Source organism: Pseudorca crassidens, chromosome 7 (genome assembly GCF_039906515.1).
Source record: "Pseudorca crassidens isolate mPseCra1 chromosome 7, mPseCra1.hap1, whole genome shotgun sequence".
Lineage (NCBI taxonomy): Eukaryota > Metazoa > Chordata > Mammalia > Artiodactyla > Delphinidae > Pseudorca > Pseudorca crassidens.
In genome coordinates, this window is record NC_090302.1 from 18,049,196 (window position 1) to 18,070,099 (window position 20,904).

General features: G+C 49.0%; 1 protein-coding gene across 2 annotated transcripts in view; it reads right to left on the minus strand.

The window, feature by feature from the left end:
* PAPPA (pappalysin 1) overlaps positions 1-20,904 on the minus strand; it is a 254,987-nt gene that overhangs the window by 74,943 nt on the left and 159,140 nt on the right. For both annotated transcript variants that reach the window (XM_067743528.1, XM_067743530.1), the window contains 3 exons: positions 6,609-6,722; positions 5,526-5,661; positions 3,120-3,333 (listed from right to left, as the gene is read on the minus strand). In XM_067743528.1, coding sequence (XP_067599629.1) covers positions 3,120-3,333; positions 5,526-5,661; positions 6,609-6,722 — 464 coding nt within the window. The remainder of the gene's footprint in view (positions 1-3,119; positions 3,334-5,525; positions 5,662-6,608; positions 6,723-20,904) is intronic.

Here is a 20,904-nt window from a genome sequence, read left to right on the forward strand (position 1 = left end):
AGAGATAATCAGATACTTATGAATTTTCTTTTCTTCTTATACCTATTTAATTCATTTACTTAGAGACTCAAGTTCCATGTAGAGGTAGGTCCTTAAGTGATCCCACAGTCAGTCCTCCAACCGCTGCCCCCGCGGTCCACTGAAAGGGCCCCCGGTCGTGCATAACGGGGACAGAGAAGGCCAGAGGTTAAAGGGCTGGTGAGGGCTCCTCTCCTGGCTCTGTCCCCTGACCCACGGCTTAACTTCTGTGCCTGTTTAGCTGCAGTCATGCCATGGGCTGTGGAGGTAATAACAGGCAGACTGTTTAGAAATCATTCTGAGCTGCTCAGATGGGGACAGCCAGAAAGACAGCACGCTCAACACCGGAAAACGAGGGGAAAGCTACTCGTGGCACACCAGCTTTGGGATCGCTAGAGAAGCGAGGCTGAGAGAATGATCAAGATGAGACTCGTTTTCCTGCCCAGTAACGAGGCTCCCGCGGGAAGGGACCTGAAAAGGCTCTTCTACCGCGAGCTGGTGATGTGGTGGGGGCAGCCCTGGGAGGCGAGGTCGGCAGCTGCGGGTCCGGCTGACCATCTGAATGGCCAGGTGAGCTGAGAGGGGTGTGGCCAGTGGGAGGCCACCTGCCGGCCAGAGCGGGACCCAGGGCCTGGTGTTTCCAAATTCTCTGATGTGCTTAAGAGGAGGAAGAACTGTGGGCTTTAATACTTACTCTTCTGATAGTTAAATGCTACAAGTAATTAAAGAAGAGGCCGAACGAGGGCCAAACAAACACAAGTTGTTTGTGGCCTAGTCTGGCCTCCGGGACACAGCTCTTTTGACACCTCTGATGAGAAGGGAAGAGCTTTGACCTGCAAGTCCTGCGAACTGGATTCCAGTGCCACTGGGTTCTGCATCCTAACCCACTGGGCGACGCTGGGAAACACCTCCCCCACCTGGACCTTCGGTTTCCCATCCTCAAATGGGGACGCAGAACCAAAGAATCTCTTCCAGCCTCGCAGCTTTCAGGGATCAGGTTAGCGTCAGAACAAAACAATATACGTAATATATAATTTCAGAGCCCCTCGGAATGAGAACACATAGACTTTGATAATCCCAAGATGGCTGCATCTCCATCACTTAACTCCATCTCACTGACTAAACGCTCATCCGTGAGCAGCCATGAAAAATTCTTTTCTCTCCTGGATGTGCCTGGTCCTGGTGGGCGGAGTGTGGCTCTTCGGGGCAGACAAAGTGGGACGGTACCTCCCATTGCCCGGATGGCCGTGACTCGCTCCCTCTGTCCACACCTCACGGGACAGGGGTGACCGTGAAGCCAGTGTGGGTCCCTTCCTCTTCCCTCTCATCCCTCCTAGTTCTTGAGAATCACTGCTCGAACTGAAAGGAACCACAGAGAACACGGACCCATCGCCATCGTTATTTCACACGCGGGGAGACTGAAGCCCAGAGAGGAGGAGGGCCTGGAACGTTGTGCCCCAGTTCAGTGCTTTTCCACAGCAGAGCAAAGAACTCAGCACATACTCATCGACGGACTTGCTTCCAAGGTTAGACACTTCTTACTGTTTACTTCGGGCACGGGAACTGCTAATTAAGGATTCAAAGAAGCCAGTGCTGGGCTCAGTGAACTCGGGGATGGTCTTGGTGACTGGCTAAGGATGAGAAAGCATTGCAGAGAAGGTCTGATGGATTTGCATTTTCTGTCGACACTGTTTCCCTGGGTTCTGAGAATTAACTTACTTTTACAGCCTGGCGAGCCAGGGATGAAAAAGCCCTCTCAGGGTGAAATACAACGAGTGATATTTAAGGAGCTCTTTTGCCTCCGAAGGATTGCCACAGACTTTGCACAACGGAAGCTAGAGACAGTGGGTGCAAAACAATGTGGGTTTTGCAACCACCTTTTGTGTCCTCTGTGGTAGCAGGGGCGTGGGAAAGGCTGGGGTCCCCCTCCCCACTCCTCTTTCCTCTCCTGCTCCCAGGTATACAGGTCAGGGCTGAATTGCCTTTCAGAGGGCCTCGCTCGGGGGCAGACCACAGAGACCCCAACTCTTTAAAACAAATGTCAGAGATGATGTGGGACCCTGAACCAGTCCTTCTGCTTGTGAAAACCCAGAGGGTAACATGGAAGTTTGGACACTGTGGATGTACCAGATGAGCTCCGAGGCTTCTCCCAGCTCAAATCTAAGAACTTTATGCAGAATTCTGTGCAGAAAAGCACCACCATCACATCAGAAAGTGGTGATAAATATCCTCTATCAGTACATTATCTTTGCACGGTGCTTAATAGTTTGTAAGAGCACTTTTGCCTGCGGTGCACCATTTAATCCTCACGACCACCCTATGGGGTAGATATTATTACCCGTTTTTATTCCAAAACAGACAACTGAGACTCAGAGAAGCGAAGTGCCTTGTCCAAGGACACAGTCAGGAAGGGGCGGATTCAAACCTAGGCAAGAGTATCATTAAAGCTCATACTCTTTCTAGGAAACAGCATCCTCTCTTAGCTCCAAACCAGGTGCATTAACAGATGCCAGATCAAAGGTACTGATGCAGCAACGTCATGCGGTTAAAAGACAGACACCGAGACCACCGGGAGAATGTCTCAGGAGCCAGGTGTGGGGAAGACACAGAGGTTTACCCAACCCTGCAACATACAGTGCAGTGGGATGAAGCAAATAGTAGCCCCCCAGCATCCCCCTAAATTCAGGAGGGTTATGACTCTTGCCTGTGCTACTGAGGAAACAGGACATTCCAGTATTTCAGAGCTGAAAGAGAGCTAAACCACCTCTGCTCTCTTCATTCCAATGGGGATGCTGAGGCCCAGAGAGGGAAAGTGATGTTCCCAGGGTCATCCTGCAGGCCGCCGCCAGCTCTGGGACTGCGAGCCAGGTGAAGGAGGTCTTCCTTCCACAGCATGTTCCTGCTGCCCTCCCGCACCCCTGGAATTCAGAGACGTGTGGGCCTCCCGAGCCCAGAGGCAGAGTTGACCAGTGGCCAGAGGATAGGGCAGGGAGAAACACACAGACTTTTTACTGCAACACATATGGCTGCCCGGCTCCAGAACCCCTTCTTCTCCACTTGGCTACAACACGGCCAGGGCGAGCCGACCCAGGGTGCCTTACCTCTGCTCGGCAGAGCTGTAGGTCTCCCCTCTCTGGCAGCTGCTCAGGGTGACGGGGTCAAAGTTGTCGAAGGAACGGAGGGCCACCCCCGAGATGGCGACCAAGGGTGAACTGAAGCTCACACGTACCGCCTGGCTGTGGTAGAAGGGCTGGCTGAGGTCGTGGACCACAGGGATAATCAGGGGATTGTTCCTGCAGCTCAGAACATGCAGGCCTGTCAGGGGAAACAGAGGGCCGAGGGGCCAGGCTCATTACTCACGGCCAGTCACGCCCTCCCCAACGGGCCCTTCCCGAAGCCCCCAGACCCTTTCATGTCACTGCACAAAAGCACCATTGGGTGGCCAGTGGGGATTTTGAGTTTGATTGAAAGTTTCTTTGTCTGCCTTTTTCTCTTGGTTCCAAATCTTTCCAATCCCCTTGCCTCACTGCCCCCTAAGCTTTCGCTTCACCTAGGGCTCACAGCCCCTCCCCCTCCCCCAAATGGCCACCCCTTGGCCAAGCACCACTGGCCCTCACTTCCCTCCCACATTGCATGAGGGCTTGCTGGTCTGAGTTGCTAGTTTTCAGGCTGCCTTCCCGGTCTGTCATATAAATGATGGAAATAATTCACAGAAATAAGTCATTCCCAGCGTAAAAAGCCTACTCTCATTTTTAATCTAGGAATCTGGGAGCAGCTCTTGTGAGGTAAGGACCTCTGTACCCACTCTGCAAAGAGGAGACAGAGAATCATGACCAGGAGGTGGCTTTCCAGAGGGAAACAGAAAAGCAAGCCATATAAAGTCCAAGGAAAGTCCAAACTTGCTTCACTCAGAAGCTCTCAGTTCTTTCTAGAAGTCCCCGGGCTTCAAAAAGGAAGTGGGGGGCTTCCCTGGTGGTGCAGTGGTTGAGAGTCCGCCTGCCGATGCAGGGGACCCGGGTTCGTGCCCCGGTCCGGGAAGATCCCACATGCCGCGGAGCGGCTGGGCCCGTGAGCCATGGCCACTGGGCCTGCACGTCCGGAGCCTGTGCTCCGCAACGGGAGAGGCCACAACAGTGAGAGGCCCACGTACCGCAAAAAAAAAAAAAAAAAAAAAGAAAAAAAGGAAGGGAGGAGGGAGAGGGACGGGAGAAAAGGTACATCAGAAGGGGAGGGAAGGGAATGATGGGGTGGGTTGGAGTTCGGTAAAACTGAAGCTGGCTCTGGTGTTTGACGGACATCAGCTCCATTTGTGGCTTAGCCATTTCTTTACTATGTGAATCCACCAAAGCCCTAACACTCACTCAGCGCCTGCATCGAAAGAATGGGATGATCCTAGCCATGTCCCGGGAGGCCTGCAGGTCCCCTTCTGTGGTCTACTGTCTTAGAGCTGCAGAGCCTCTGCAAGGGGTGCCAGGAAGCTGAGGACACGGGACAGGAGACCCAGTGGGGAGGGACATGCGGACACCCCAGGCATCAGCTAGCAGGGTCTAAGGACCTTCGCTGGAACCTGACTCTTCCCCACTCCTCTGAAAGTCTCTCTGCAGAGCCCTTTGTGATGCCAGGACCGCTATGAAAATGTTTGTTTCTCACTTAGGGACATTTCCCAGGAATCCAGAGAAATCCAGCAGGGTTTTCTTCTTCTTCCTTATGAACGTGTCCCCCTTGCCTTGAAAACTAACCAAATAAGTAAACATAACAACAAAACAAACCCCCTCCTCCTGCCTTGGCTCCTGCTTGACCCCGAAGTGACCCCGCGCATGCTTGGTTCCTGCGGGTCTTTGAAGTGAGCTCCCTGTGGAATGGTGCGGGCAGCTTTGAAGCCTGGACCTCAGCACTGGCTTGGAATTCCAAACTCCTGGCCTGACTGCCCAGAGGTAGATGGGGCAGGGTGTCTGGGAAGTGTGGGAGGGGGCGATGGGACTTCCTGAGCGCTGGGTGTTGTGCTCTGCACGGGTCACAACATCTCAAGTAATGGCTCGTTTACTATCACGGACACCACGGCTATAGGGTGAAGCACAGCAGGCGATGATTCTGAAAGCCTGGCTCCCCGGCTCTCCTGCTGGCTCCTCCCACGTGACCCGGGCCTCTCGATGCCACTTTTTGGGTCTCGGGTGATGACACACGTAATGGGAAAGAACCTTTGCTCAGTCTCCTTCCCAGGGTCTTTTGAGGATCTCATGGGATGCCTGAGGGTAAAGGCGTTGGGTAGAAAGGAGCTATTGAAAGGAGGACTTTGACGTGAACCCCTTATGCCCACACCTGTCAGATTCGGGCTTCTCTGGATACACAAACACATCCTGATTTGAAGGCGACCAGAATGGCAAATAGAGAAGCAAGAGAGAGGAAAGGGGAGGAAAGCGCTCACCCCCAGCCGGTGCTTACAACCACGCGCAGGCGCGTGCAGAAGCAGGTCCCGAGAGCACGCCGCGCCCGAGGGCAACGCTCACCTAGATCGTGGCTCTGGTCTTTGGTGTCAAGCAGCTGGACGCTGATGGTTTCCTGCTTTTGATCCCCATAATAGGTCCCATCGGTCACCAGGTGGACAATGACAGCCGCGGCCACCATTGGCTGAGAAAAGTACGCCTGAAATGCAGAGGACACAGGAGACTCACTCAGGCAGCCAGGCGTGCGGCGCGGAGGCAGCCATGGGGCGGGGCTTTGAAGGAGACTTCCATTTCAGGAGCTAGACTACTTATCACGGTCCCGTGGTGGGAACAGGTGGGCAGTGAAACCTCAGCGTGAAGAGCACAGGCTCCGAGGTCAGAGATTGTTCTAACGTAGGTTCTGCTCTTTCCAAGCTGTGTGATGTCCACCGGGGGCTGTGCTGCTCTGGGCCCAAGTTCCCTCACCTCCAAGTGATGGATACGTAAATAGCTACATCACAGGATGGCTGGGAGGCTCCAGTAAGATACTGATAATAAGGGGTCTGGCATACATTAAAACCACGCAAAATGGTACTTATTATTATTCATCACTTCTCCACGCTAACTAACCTCTGTACTACGCGCCGAGGAGACAAAGGTAAATAAGAGATATGCTCTTGCATTTCTGTGGACGGTGGAGTTCAATGTAGGTCAGTAACACACAGATCAAAACTTGAAACAATCACAATCCACAGTCAGGAAGATGGGCCCATAGACAGCTTCGGAATACCACGGCACTTGACGAGAGCCATCCAACAGACGGCCACGCGTGGAGGACCAGAAGGGAAGGGACAGTCCCTTCTCCCTGTGGGGGTCAGCGAAAACTTCAAGGAGAAGGCAGTTTAAAAGGCCTTGAACAATGACGGTCTTCCAGGCAGATAAATGGTATCTAAACTCTTGGCCAAAATAAGACTGACTGAAGGCATCCCATGAGCAACTAAGGGATTCCATTCCAGGAAGCATCCCGCTGCTGAGTGTTTTCTTCTCTGTCCTTACAATTAACACCCTCAGTGGGTAGACAAAACCACCTTGAGAAAGGGTCACAGGAGGCAGTGCCTCCTGGGGGCCACTGCTGGAGAATCTAAGGCTCTCAAAGCTTTGACTTACCCGGAGCCAGAAAGTGGTCTGAGCCAGCTGGGAGTACGGGTAGCTGATGGTGCAAGGGTACCAGGCATGCTGGGAAATGCCTTCACTGAGATCTATCACCTTGGTTCGACACACCTGGAAAAAGATAAAGGGAAACAAATGTTTTAGAGGGTCTCAGAGGTTGAGTTAAATTCAATGTGACAAAACTTTACTATCCACCTATTTTGTTCTTGACACTGCAGGAAGAAATAGGGATGAACTGACAAGAGTCTATTCCAGGAGCCCACATTCTAACGTAGAAGAGAAAATCTTCAATGTTATTAAGGAAAGGACAGATAACACGTTTTGGTGGTAGAGACGTCAGAGACATTCTCGTGGGGACGAGTCCTGGAAGAGTTGACGTTTGAGTTGGGTCTGGAAGAATAGGGTAGCTACGAAAGGAACGGCATTGCACATGCAGGGAATAGAAGCAAGGGCTCAGAGGAAAGCAGAAGCCCAAGTGACAAGCTGCCTGGTATAACAGAGCTTGGGGAAAGTGGCATCAAAGGCAGGCCTGGGGGGCTTGGGTCTCACAGGCTCTTGAATACCAAGCAGACCACTTTAGAGCAAATCCGTAAATTGTGCTCAGAGCTACATTAATGACAGAACAAAGACTATGACAATGCGAGCATTTGCTTTCCCCAAAGAAAATCAGCTCTACCATTTGTATAGATTTGCGCACACACACACACACGTTCATTCTCAATGACAGATATAGCAAATGGTATTAAAAGAAACATGAAGCATGTATAGACAAGTAGTATTGTTCAAACTGAGGAGTATCCTGTGTACCCAAATGCCATTTCATTCATTCATTCCAATAACATTTATTGAGTAACTGCTATTTGCCGAGCACTATGGGACAAGACGGCAGACGGGTCAGATGCTACGGAGCTTAGAGTGACAGTGTGTACCGACATTCATCAAGTAATCACGTATGCATACATTACTATAAATTGTAGACTAGAAAAGAGCTAGGATGGAAAAGGAGAGGAATAGCCGAGATGTTCTTGAGATTGGTCAGACTTTTTGCAGAAGGTCATCCCACATTAGAGCTTTTCCTCGGACCTCTAATGAGGCTCCTCTGTCCAATCTTCCCCAGGAATTTGGGCCTGTCATTCCATTCCACACCTGCGGGTCTCAGGCTACGGACCTAAAAAGTAAGGCCAACCTAAAGAACTCTAAGGTCTTATAAGCTATGAAAAAAAGTGAGATAATCTAATCTCAATCATGTAAAACAAACGTACACATGTAAAACAAACAAAAAGAAAGGGAAGGGCTTCCCTGGTGGTGCAGTGGTTGAGAGTCCGGCTGCCGATGCAGGGGACGCGGGTTCGTGCCCCGGTCCGGGAGGATCCCACATGCCACGGTGCGGCTGGACCCGTGAGCCATGGCCGCTGGGCCTGCACGTCCGGAGCCTGTGCTCCACAACGGGAGAGGCCACAACAGTGAGAGGCCCGCGTACCGCAAAAAGAAGGAAGGGAAAAAAATATATATATACAAAGGTCAAGACTATGCATTCCATATCCATTGCAGCCATGTCTATAGTAGCAAAAGATTAGGGAGAGCTTATATGTTCACCTGTTGAAGAAGGGATAAATAAAATATGATATATTCACATGATAGGTTTCTGTAAGCAAAAGAACATTAAGAGGACTGAATGGGATTCAAATGTAGCGATGATCCTAACAATATTTAACACCTGGTTCAGTAGGGACCCTGGCCAAGCCAAATGGAAGCCCTATTTGTGAGTTCACAGATCTCAACATGGGGAGATTGCAAAGGCATAACACTGAGTGACTAAAAAAGAACAAGGTGTAAGTGCATTATGACGCTATTTATAAAAATCACGCAAAGCAAGACTATACCCGGGGATTCATATACATGAGTGTAGGAGAATTAAAAATAGCATGGGAAAGTTACACATCAGGTTCACTTATCAAAGTCAAGCTGAAACACATGGCTGCACTGTAATCCACAACTGCAAGATGCAATGCTTCTTTTTAAAATAAACTTTCTGTTTTGGAGTAATTTTATATTTACAGGAAACTCGCAAAGGTAATACCAAGAGTTCCATATATGCTTTACCCCATTTCCCTTAAAGTTAACATCTTCAGTTTATTCTTGAAACCTCAAATAGAAGAAGAAAAGTTTTTTGTCACCTGGGAAGTTCTGCAATGGTGAGCTGGATTAGAGACTTGGCTCTGGTTCAAACTCCCTCACAATCTGATGTGTGACTGTGGACGAGTTACCTCCGCTCTGTGGACCTCGGTTTACCTTTCACATCTGAACGTTGGATCGGGTCATAGGTTTTCAAGGGGTTGCCTATGGATTCCTAGTCTGAGGGTCAGATGTGAGAAGATGTACTTAGCTTCTGCTCCACTGTTTCAACCAGAGCATCTTCACTCAACTGTTTTCTATATCAAGCTGCCTTGTAATATTTCATGGGAGCTTCACTGCTTTAAAAACATTGAAAAGTACTGAAACTTGTTCATCGCCAAAGTTTCGCTCCCCCCTCCCCAAGGTGTCAGTGGGTCCTGGGAATACAGTATTAGTTTCCTGAACGTCACAGGTAACGTCCTAAGGAGAGTAGAAGTGCCAAGGATCAGCCATCTCACTGGCCAGGAATTAGGTGTCGGCTTCGGTTACTCACATCTCTAGAAGCCTGATACCGAGAAGACTATGGGTAAAACAAGCCACTTTAATGGGCTGGAAGACGTTTTTCAAGTTTATTTATTTTTTCTCGAAAACAACTGAGACTGAGCTCATGCGGCTCTGCCAGTGGATTGTGTTACATTTTTACAACAGTGCGAGACTTCGCATAAACTATCTGTGGCATTTGAAATCCAGGCCAGCAATTTGACATGTATCATTTTGGAATTCCTTCCCCTTGTGTTCTTAGCCGCCTGTCCCCCAGCAGAGAGTGGTGGAGCACATCTCTGCAGTGCTAGGGCAGGGGGCTTATCTCTCCATCTACAGCAGTCACAGTCAGAAGTCTCGGACTTGAACAAAGCCCTCTCGCTACTTAAACCTGGTTTCCTCTTATCTTGTCAGCTCCATCAGCACCAGACAGGACTTCAGAGGAACGTGCTGCTGTTATTTTATTCTCCTGGGTTCCTATTTAGTTTTGTGTTTGTTTCAGGCTGGCTGCGATCCTGACCAGGGACAGTCAAAGTAGATCAGAGAGGAACAAACAAATCCAGCTGAACCTTTGCCCAAAGCCCCAGCTGATCTTAAAACCATCTGTGTTCCTGGGGAGGTGCGGGGAGGCTGCAAACACTCACAAGCCCCCAGCTTTTACAGACCTTGCATGAATTTGCTCATTCAGCAGCCATTTATGGAAGACCTATGGCACACCAGGCTCTCTCTGAGAGGAAAAGAGCCTTGCCTTTGGCCAAAAGGATGGTCACACACCTAAGCGTGATCCCCAGGTACCTGATTCTGTGGGGATGCCCTGCTTTCATCCACCCACTTTTTTGCACCTTCTAAAAAAGCAAATCCAATTCCATAAAATATTACTGAGCAGTGTAGACTTTACTGAACATTTTGTGGGCGAACGAGGAGAGTTACATCGCATACCCCACGTGGACTCAAGCTCTCACACCATCACCCCAAGTTCCTCCTCACTCACCATCACCTTCGCCCAGTTTCTTCAGTGACCTTTCCAAGCTCTCCCACTCCTTCTCCCTTCCTAATCTGCACCTCTCTCAAATCCCAGGCAGAGCCGTTCTGTTCTCCCTCCCATTCTCTGACACACAAATCCTTCACATGATGCCAAGGGCTATACCTTGCCGCCCCCAGCCCCAGAGATGTCAGGGGGGTGATAAGAGTAACATTTTTAGCCTCTCTGTCATGCTGCTATGAACAAGATCTGCTCCTTCCCTATACATCACTCACTGGTTTGTGGAATACATCACGGAGGCTCTAGAAACATATTGGCAGCCTCTAGGCTTCAGGTTCTTCTAGAAAGATAAGGAGGGGGTCTCCTCTAGCTGAAACTGATCTTTCTGCACTGCCCACTCCCATGTTCATTGCAGCATTAGTCACAATAGCCAAGATGTGGGAACAACCTAAATGTCATCAACAGATAAATGGATAAACTAAATTTGGTGTTTGCATGCAATGGAATATTATTAAGCCTTTAAAAAGAAGGAAATCCTGCCATATATGACTACATAGATGAATCCTGAGGTTATCCTGCTAAGTGCAACAAGGCAGTCACAAAAGGACAAATACTGCATGATTCCACTTACATGAGGTATCTAAAATAGTCAAACCCACTGAATCAAACAGTGGAATGGTAGCTGCCAGGGGCTGTGGGGAGAGGAAAAAAAGGAGTTGCTAATCAACGTATAAATCAACAAAACGTTTCAGTTAAGCAAGATGATTAAATTTTAAAGATCTGCTGTACAACATTGTACCTATAGTCAATAATATTGTATTGTACACATAAAAACTTAAGAGGGTAGATTTCTTTTAAAGTGTTCTCATCGCAATAAAATGAAATAAAACAAATATTGTTTTGAATGACTAAGATATTGATATTTACTTAATTATTGAATACATTAATAAATAAATGATCCAGTGAAGGGGCAAAAAGAGAAATTCATATAATATTGCTAGGCAAAGAGCAGATGTGGTTGGGCTTGCAAGCACCCTCACTCAGGTCTTTTCAGGGTTGGAGGAGGAATTACCCAGCATCTTCTTGATTACTTCATGGACAGAGAACTCACTTCCATTTACGAAGAGCCCAGTTTACCTTTGGACAGATTCTTCCCAACAGCCAGGGGAATGTGTCTGGCTGCACTTTCTCCTCCTCTTTTCTCTAAGCAGCAACACTTACATGCTTCCTTATTTTAGAGTTTTAGATTTAGAAGGACTTAAATAGGTCATCTGCTGAGACCATTCCCTTTTCAGTGGTCAAGGGAGGGCAAGTGTCTTGCACAATATAAGACAGCAAGTAAGTGGCAAAATTAATATGAAAGTACAAATTTTTCTGGTTCCCAGAACTGATGCCCTGCCCTCACCTATGTTCTGCACCCTCTATATCCTACCTTTGTTGTGCAGAACCATCTCCAGTGAGATTTCTACCTCTCCCCCAAGAATTCATGGCAGGAATTCTGGTGCCCGTGTCGCTCTCTTCCGCAGGAAGCCCAGCCCTACGTCTTGGATGGAAGCTGAGAAGGTCACTGCCTTTCATCCCCATCTTAGAGCCTGCAGGAACCAAGGAGCGAGCAACCCCGTTTTCCCCTTGACCTTGAGGCGGAAGGTCTCATCTTTAGCACACTCCCTTAGACTCTGTCATCTTCAGAGATACCTGCGCTTACTTCAAATACCGAACAAGAGACTCAGGGGACCTGGGCTGTTTCTGGCTGTCACTTATTAGCTGGACATCTCTCCCAACCTGTCTCCCCATCTATGAGGTGTAGTGGTTGACCCGGCGCTTAAGGACACCCACAGTAATACTATCCACCAAGGTCTCAAGGTCACAGTACCATTTAATCCTCTCAGTTACTCTGTGAGGTTGGAATTATCCCATTTTTCTGATGAGGAAATGAGGCAAAGAAGCTTTGACTAACTCTTTCAAGGTCATATATCCAGTTGTGTATGAGAACTGATGCTGGACTCTGATCCCTCCGATTCCACGTTCTGTGTCCTCAATCACGTGGTACCACGGCTGCTGTTGTCTCGGTTAAAACCTCCGCTTCCGCTGATGGAGAAGAGGGTACCGATGATCACTCTCTTTGTCTCTAGTCACTCCACACACTGCACTCTCCCTGCTCCAAAGGTCCCCATAATTAACTTTCCAGAGTGAAAAACTCATCACGTCGCCTTGCTACTTATCACACCCTCCACGGCGGTCCGTGGACCACAGGATGGAAAATTTCCTAGACACGGCTTACAAAGGCCTTCGGGAGCTGGTTCCAGCCACATCCTCACGTTCACAGCCAGCTGCGCTCCTGCCTCACGCAGCGGGCAGGCATCCACGCAGCTACACCGTGGTGCTCGCTTCCCGCTGGAGGACCCTTCCCCCCAACACGCCGTGGACTCCACCACTGTGACGTCGTGCCCAGATTTCCACCCCACTGCAGTGGACGGCCCATTCCGTGAAATACTGCACACACTTCAAAGCCAGTCTCAAATATCAGCCCTCCTCAGAAAGCCTTGGCTCACCCCCCAGGCAGAATTAATCGCTCCCTCTGATGTGTCCATATAGTTCTTTATATATACCTCAGTTACAGCACTTGTCAAGTTGGATTACAGTTGTTTAGAGCGCAGTCTTATCCCTTTAAACCCTGAAGGCTTCCAAGGTGAGAACCATGTTTTATTGATCCTCAAATAAATCCTAGCAGATTGCCCAGCACACAGGACACAAGAGGTACCCAGTGAACAACAATAACCATAGCAGTGTATACCGTACCGACTGGCTGTTCTATGCTGGCCACTGCTTCCAGGACTCCATATGCACGAGATCACACAACCTTCAACTCTGTGAGATAGTACTGTTATTATACCCATTTAATAGATAAGGAAATATAAATATATTTATAATATAAATATAATATACCTATATTTATAATATAAATGCAATATATTTATAATATAAATATATTACAAATATAATATATTATTATATAATACCCATTTAATAGATAAGGAAATATAAATATAAAAATATACTTGTATTCATAATATAAATATAATGTGCTTATACTTATAAGTATAATATACTCGTATTTTACTATAACTATATATTATAAATGTATTACAAATATATTTATATTATATAAATATAGTATAAATATTATACTCGTTTAATAGATAAGGAAATTGAAGCCCAGTAGTTCACCTAAGGTCACACAACTAGTTAGTAGAACCAGGATTCAAATCCAGGTGCAAACTCCACTCTTACCTGTAGATGCAACTTGAAAAGGGTCTGCCTACACATTGCTCGGGGCTGTTCCAGAGGATGGACCTGGGAATTTTTTTGTTGCTTCTCCGGGAAGCCTCTTCAGCAGACAAAAGCAAAGCCTTACAGCTCTGCCCTGGGGTGGGGCTGTCGGCTGAAAGAGCCCAAGACCGCCAGGCTCCCGGACCTGCCTCCTAGAGCTGACTCAATGGCTGGCTTCCTCTGACACTCATTCTCCCCACTTGTAGAAGGACAGAGTAAGATGGATCCCCAAAGGGCTTTTCTGTTCTGACGTTCTGCCAGCTTCTGATGTCCAGCTTCTTCCAGCGAGAGCTGCTGAAGAGAGTCTTGATTCTGCAGTGAAGTGTGACCCTCCTGTGGGCCTGAGCTGACTCATGGATCCCATGTCTCTGATACTCTGAGGCCAAAAGCCAACTAATATCATAGCCGCCTTTTCTGTCTAAGAGAACTGGAGAAGTAACCTAAAAGTTTACTGCAGCCATTCCAGCAATGTGTTTCCTGTTTTTTGTTTTCTTTTCTTTTTGTGCATATGCTGCAAAAGGGCTGGAAGTTCTTCTCCCAAAGTTTTGACATCATTGGATGTTTGAGCTGGGAAGCTCCTCAGGGATCTGATTCTTGCCATCACATCTGATAGACAGGTGGGGGATAGAGCTCAGTGGGGAACAGAGAGACTGGCTTGAAAGAACGCTGTAGGGTCCTCTGGGACGGGCCTCGGCTGACAGCAGCAGAGGCGTCTGCGGCCCCAGGACGTGGGCCCTTTCGGCCAGGCCAGGCACCGCCAGCCACTACAGCCAGCACCCACCTCCAAACCTCCTCCCTTGCAGAAGACTGCTTTCAATTAGAGGAGTTAACGATGTCTTGCTTTCAAGGGGTTTTTTAAACCCAGTTTATCTTCCACCCACACACGATGTACACAAAGGCGGAGGATGGAGAGAGAAGAGGGGGAGTGGGAGTTCTGGTATTTTCCCACACAGGGGAGATGCCTTGAGGTTTCTATTGAATTTCACTTTTACAGATTTACATGCCCTTTTGTCAATCACAGGAGGGAGGAAGTGCCTGTCAAACCTCTAGCCCATCCTCTCCAATTTCCTCTTTCAATTCAAAGGGACCCGGGAATGGGCCTCACAGAAAAAGAGAGGAAAAGGAATAGGGAGTGGGGAGGGTGGGGTGCATGCTGACAATAACAATACACATTAGCATAGACGCGCGTGCACGAGAGCACACGCGTGCGCGCGCGCGCGCACACACACACACGCACGCACGCACGCACGCGCGCGCCGTCCCCAGGCAGTGTTTCCGAATATTTCTACTTAGGCCACATTTTAACCTCAGGTTTACAGGTTCAATGCCAAGTTATTTCCCCAAGAATTGCAAGGTTGCAGAGGTGGGCAGGGTTCCTTGATATGAAAACTGCAGGAGGGAAAGCCTGCCTCAGGAGACCGGGACACAGAAGGGTCCAGGTGAACTCAAGCCACCTCTGTAAAGCTGGCTTGGCAGCTCCTTCAAGAACGTACTGCCCCCTCCTCAGAGCTCCTGTGGGGGAGGGAAAGGGCACCAACCCTTAAGGACAGCCTCCCAGTACTGGCGCTGCCTGTGTATTATCTCCTCTGGCCCTCATAATAACCCTGAGGAATAGGCGTTTTTTGTCCCTCTTGTAGAGATAAGGACTCTGAGGTTTGGAAGGCATTGGTCACTCCCCTCTGGCTGAGAGGTCAAAGTCAAGTGGTCTGACTCAAAGTCCGTCCACTTCCCACCCTGTGGCCAGACTTTCCGAGAACTCTCTGTCACAGCCTTTGTGCAACACACTGCATTGTGGTTTCTCGTCTGTCCATGTGTCTACATGCATGAGCTTCGAGGACAGTGCCTTCCTTAGTGATAGCTAAAGGAAGTACAATGGCCCCTGAGCCCAGCGGACCGGTTGAGGCAAACACATGGGATCAGTGCTGCCGTTCGCCCATCTCTTGCCCAGCACAGATATCATTAAACAGTGCCTGCTGTTCCCCTGAGTGTAGACCTCTGAAACCATCTTAACAAAATGTTAAGCCACTCATGATGGGTTAGGATTGCCCTATGTGCAATCCTTGAACTTGGCTGTTAGCTCACTGAGGGCAAGAATGAGGTCTTACTTGTTATATCTTCAACTCTAAGAGCCGAGGAAGGCCTGGAGTAGGCGCTAAGCAAAGATTTAGTTGAACGAACTAACAAAAACCACAATAAATGTTATCGATCCTTTACTATATATCAGGCTTCTAACATGTGCTCCACATACCTGGTCTCCATTAAGGTGACACGGACACAGGCACCCAAACGCTCCAACTCGGGCTCACGGCCTCTCTCACCAGCTGGGAGTACTGTAGTCCTCTCCCACCTGGGTTCTTCTCCCCACCCCTCTGCCCATCCTGACCTCCTTCCTATGCCCCTTACTCCAAACTGACCCTCTGAATATGACAACGACAACAAAAAAAAACTTTAAGGGCAACCGAGGGTTAACATTATATAACACATGTGTGTGCGTGGGCGCACACACACACTTTCAATCCCCTCCTCCAACCTCCTTTTTACACACTCAATAGTGAGAGAGAGAGAGAAAGAGAGACAGAGAGAGAGAAAGAAAGGAAGAAAAGCCAGGCTTTCTTTACTGACCATTAGAAATAATGATCACTTTCCCTAGGCCCCTAGAGCAGTTTCCCCTTTGATACCTGCCTTAAAAAGATAGAAGGGAAGGGGAGGGCTGGACCGCCTCTTTCAATTTCAGGATTTTTTATTTGGCACGGACAGACAATCAAGCAAAGAGGTATTTCCTGTGCATAGGGCCGGTGCATGGAACGTAGGGATACCTCCTCCTCTCACCCAGTGACCTGGAAATAGCAGCAGACCTCAGGGCCTCCGCCCAGGAGACACTTCCAGATAAGATAACCCGGCATGAGATGCCCTCCAGCCTTGGGGCTCGGCTCTGGGGTGATTAGTACCTCATTGCTCCCAGGGGCTGCCCCTAACACACCGGGCATTTCACACTCCTTAGGGGTCTAATGCCCTCCTGGCCTGCACCTCCCCACATGTCTGGAATCCTGTGGTTTGGGGTTCAAACTCCTGGCCTGATCAAATGGTCATGGAAACGAAGCCTAGGTTCTCAAGGCGAAAGGAGCAAAGAAATCATTTAAGAGACCACTGTTCCACAGCACGCTGACATTTTTACAGGTGGAGAAACGAAACTTCTTAGAAAAGAAGTGGTTCAGAGTCATAGGACTGATGGGGACTGCTCGCTCAATGGCTTAATTTTATAGACAGAAGCTCAGGATTTCTAGGGGACAGAAATTGGATGTTCCAACTCTCTTCTAAGGGAAACATTTATGCAAGAGGCCTGAGAAAGCCTCCATGATAAACGGCAAAGACAAAGTGTGTTTCTTTGCCAACACACTTAAACCAGTAACTATGACCAGCAACTATGTTCCCAGTACAGGGCCTCTCCTCCTTCTGCCATCCTCACGTACCCTACAGGTAACGAGCCCGAGGTCCAAAGGGCATAAATGGCAGCCCGAAGCCGCACCTGTCAGGAACGTGAAGTCCGGGTCTGATTCCTGCCTGTGTTACTGTAAGGCTACCTCTTACGATACAGATGAGGAAACAGGCCCACCTAGTGTAAGTGGTGATGCTGAGAACTGCAACAGTAACAGTGGCGATGGTGAGCACCCAGCTGCCTTCACCTCCATCAATCCCATCCTCGTGTCCTTTGTGAAAGGGCGATTCCTATTACCCATTTACCGGTGGGAAAACTGAAGCCAAGGGAGAGGAAGAAATAATCACCACCATGGCAGTGGTAGCCGTAATTAAAATAAGGACAGGTCAGCCCCTGACTTTGTATGAAACGCAGAGTTCTCACCACTCCACCCCATGGGGTCAGCATCATCTCCGATCTCACAGACAGCAGAGCCGGGCATCGGGCCGTGCTCGTCACCGGAACCCAGACACCCGTTCTGAGGAGGCGCTGGGCAGGGGGCTCGGACTCCTCCAGCCAGTAAATCCTCTAACAGGGGAGAGCGATTAGTGTCGGATGTGGCGGTCGGCTTTTGTGCTGCTGACAACTCGTCCCTTTAAAGGCCTGGCCGGGCTCATTTCACACGGGCCCTCCGCAGGCCTGCTCCCATCTCCCCGTAATTACACCATTCACTAGTCACCCAGGCCCGCCTCTGAACTCCTGACCCAGCACTGAAAGACTTGGGATCTCATTACTAATCTCTTAAGCCACCTAGTCCTCCAAAATACATCCATTTAAGTTGGAGGCCAAGGCTTTGGGGGTGGGAGCCAGAGAGAGGGAAAGTCCAGCGCGGGCCCTTCTCATGACACGGCCATGTACCCACTCTGGGGCCTGGGGCCCTAGCCACGGGGCAGCTGGCCTGGCTGTCCAGCTCAGGGCAGGGCAGGCCTCGCCGAGGCTCGGGACTGGACTTAAGAGACTAGGCCTTTGGACGGGAAGGGCATCTGGGCCCACCTGTTTGTAATTTCAGGGGTGCGGGGAGGGGATGAGGCCTGTGTTTGTTTTAATTATTATTATTGTTGCTGAAAAGGGAGGAAAGAAATGAGCAGAAACTGCTAACATCTGGAGGCTGCCGTCCAGCTTACGTAATCTCCCACAGCAGAGGAGGGACGCGGGATCCCCGGCCAGATGGTCCGTGGGTGACTTCACGGCACATGCGTCTCCTCCGACAGTAAGATGCTGACAGGGTTAGGAGAGTGGGTTGCAGGATCTTCTTAAAATTCTTTAGGGGTGAGGGATAGGTGTTTGGGGGTTCCCAGAGATCTCAGTTTTCTTGTGGAAGACAAATTTTCTTCCAGCCAAAGCTCAACTTTTTCTTATATTTCTCTCTCATTAACTCATTCATTCATTCACGCACTCATTCAATGTACATTACACAGCACTTATTATGAGTTAGGTTCTTTATCTCCCATGGTCTATATGAGGAAAATGGATCCCAGAGGGGGGAAAAAGGCAATAAAGATAAAAATCCCTTCTCCCAAAGAGCTCCCAGACCCCTGAGGGGATGTGATGGAGAGTAAAGGCTTGTCCCAGCAAATACCCACACAACAGCGTGGTGGGTTCCGTATTCGAGGTCCATTCAGGTTGAGAGGGGCATGGAAAAGGAGGGACAGTCCATGCCCACGGGCCGGGCCTGAAACGCAGAATCTTAATGTCAAGTGGGCTCTGAAGAGCAGGGGCTGGAGAAAAAAAGGCAAGAGAAGGAGAAAAACTGGGCCACAGCTGAGCCATGACAAACCCAGTTTCCCAGATGATGTCAATAACAGAGGCATGAAGGATAAAGTTCAAGATGTAGAATCTTGCTGCAAACACAGTTCTGAGCACATTATATTTTAAAAAACACATTGCTAACTTTCTGTGTTTCCAAATCTCTTTTTTAAAAAATCTGTACTGAAAGCAATTAACAACATTTCACGAATTCTAGGACAGGATATAAAAGCAGCGTTGACTCTGGATCAGATCAAGAGGATGCTGTTAGCTTCAACCAGAATGTTCACTCAACCCTGGGTCGAAACCCAGAGATACTGCCAGCACAAGATGAAAATCCTGAGGCGTTGCCAGCTTCAGATATGAATCCTGAAGCATCGTGATTTGTATTTCAGAGCCCAGAGGCATCGTCAGTTCTAAAACAGGACGTTGAGCATGGAAACACTTCCGGTTCTAGGCCAGAATACCAGGATGTCATAATTCTAGAATAGGAGCAACCAATGCTGCCTGCTCTAACTCCAGCACCCCAAAACTTCCTGTTTAGAAAATTAGATACCAAAGACTGAGAACACAGATCCAGTTAGCTTCACTCCAAAATGCCCTCTTGACTGGCTCTAGAGTGGAACTGGGAGACACCGCCAACTCAGGAGCAAAGCACTGAAGCACGGAAATCTCCAACACTCAGCTCAGAGCTACTCAACGGAAGCAGGATGTTTTAAAGAAACCACCAGCCCTCTTCTTCGCCTGCTCTGGGAGCCCTGAGATGTCCATGGGTTAACCAGGGAAGTGGTGACCACATCCAAGCTTGGTGCTGGTCACCAAACCCTTGGCTAAGGATAGTGGAGCAGTGGTTAATGGCAGTCTTGACCACACTGGCCTGTTCAAGAAAGGTCAAAGGAGTGATTTTTCACTTAAAAACGTCTGTGTGTTAAACGAACAAGACTTCCTCAAGTTCATAAAGCTAGGAGTTTCCAGGTTGTTTTTGTGTTTTTTCTTCCTTCTTCCCCTTCTTCCTCTCCTCCTGCTTTCCTAATCAATAGCTGTGTGTTCCAAGCTGTGACCAAGATGAAGTATGAGTCACACTGCCTGCAGGGAACCCCACCTGATGCCAAGGTGCCTTGTCCTTGGGTTCTGCCCTTTACTGCAGACCTCAGGGTTTTCTGATCCCCTCCTATCACCCTGGAAACCACTGAGTGATTGCCTCTCCTCTTTGCTTTTTGAAGAGCGGGCAGTCATCTTGCCAGGGCTGCCTTCAGTTTGATTTCTCCTAGGAAGAGCCTCCAAAGGATGCAATGTTCTGACGCATGCAAGGATAGGGATCACTTATGCTTTTATCGGTGTCCTGCTGACCTTCCAGCTCAAATAAGAGCTCTCATTCTAAAGGAGAAGGGTGGCATTTCTCTCTGGTCTCCCTCTCCAGATTTCAGAGGTAGGGAGAGTGACCCTGATATGCAAACTGGGGGCTTTGCCCATCAAATGCCCAGTAGATACTGCTGACGTAAGTGTCCACCACCCCACCAGCAGATTCCTCTGAGGAACAGAGACTATCTGCAGTGATGCTTTCCCCTAGTGGTGCCCTTGGACAAGGCAGCACACATCTGCAAAAAAGGCAGGGTGTTGGAGCAGCTGTTCTGAGACGCTGTCCATGGGAACCCACAATGTGATTTCCTCAACAATCCTACACCTGCCACTTTCCTGAACTTTCCATGAGCAGTGCAAGTCACACACATTGACTTGGAAAGGTGTGGGCTGGAATCTCAGATTCTGCCATTTATTGACATCATGACCTTGGGCGCTTCAAGGAGCCTAAATTCCTCCACTGCAAAATCAGATGATGGTACCTACCTTGAAGGGTTGTTTCAGGATTGCAAGAGCTCTTGCACATGCAAGTGTCTACACACAGCCCTGCATGCCAGAAACACACTGAACATTTCCCTTCTTCGTCCCTTCCTACTTCTTCCCTCCTGGCTCTAGAGGAAGACAGTCTTGGGGTCGAATTCTAGATTTCCTTGCCCCACCCCTAGGCTAGTTGTAGAAACTTGGGTAAGTTACTTAACCTTTGTGAGTCTCAATTTAGTCCTCTGTAAACCAGTGAACGTTAGCCA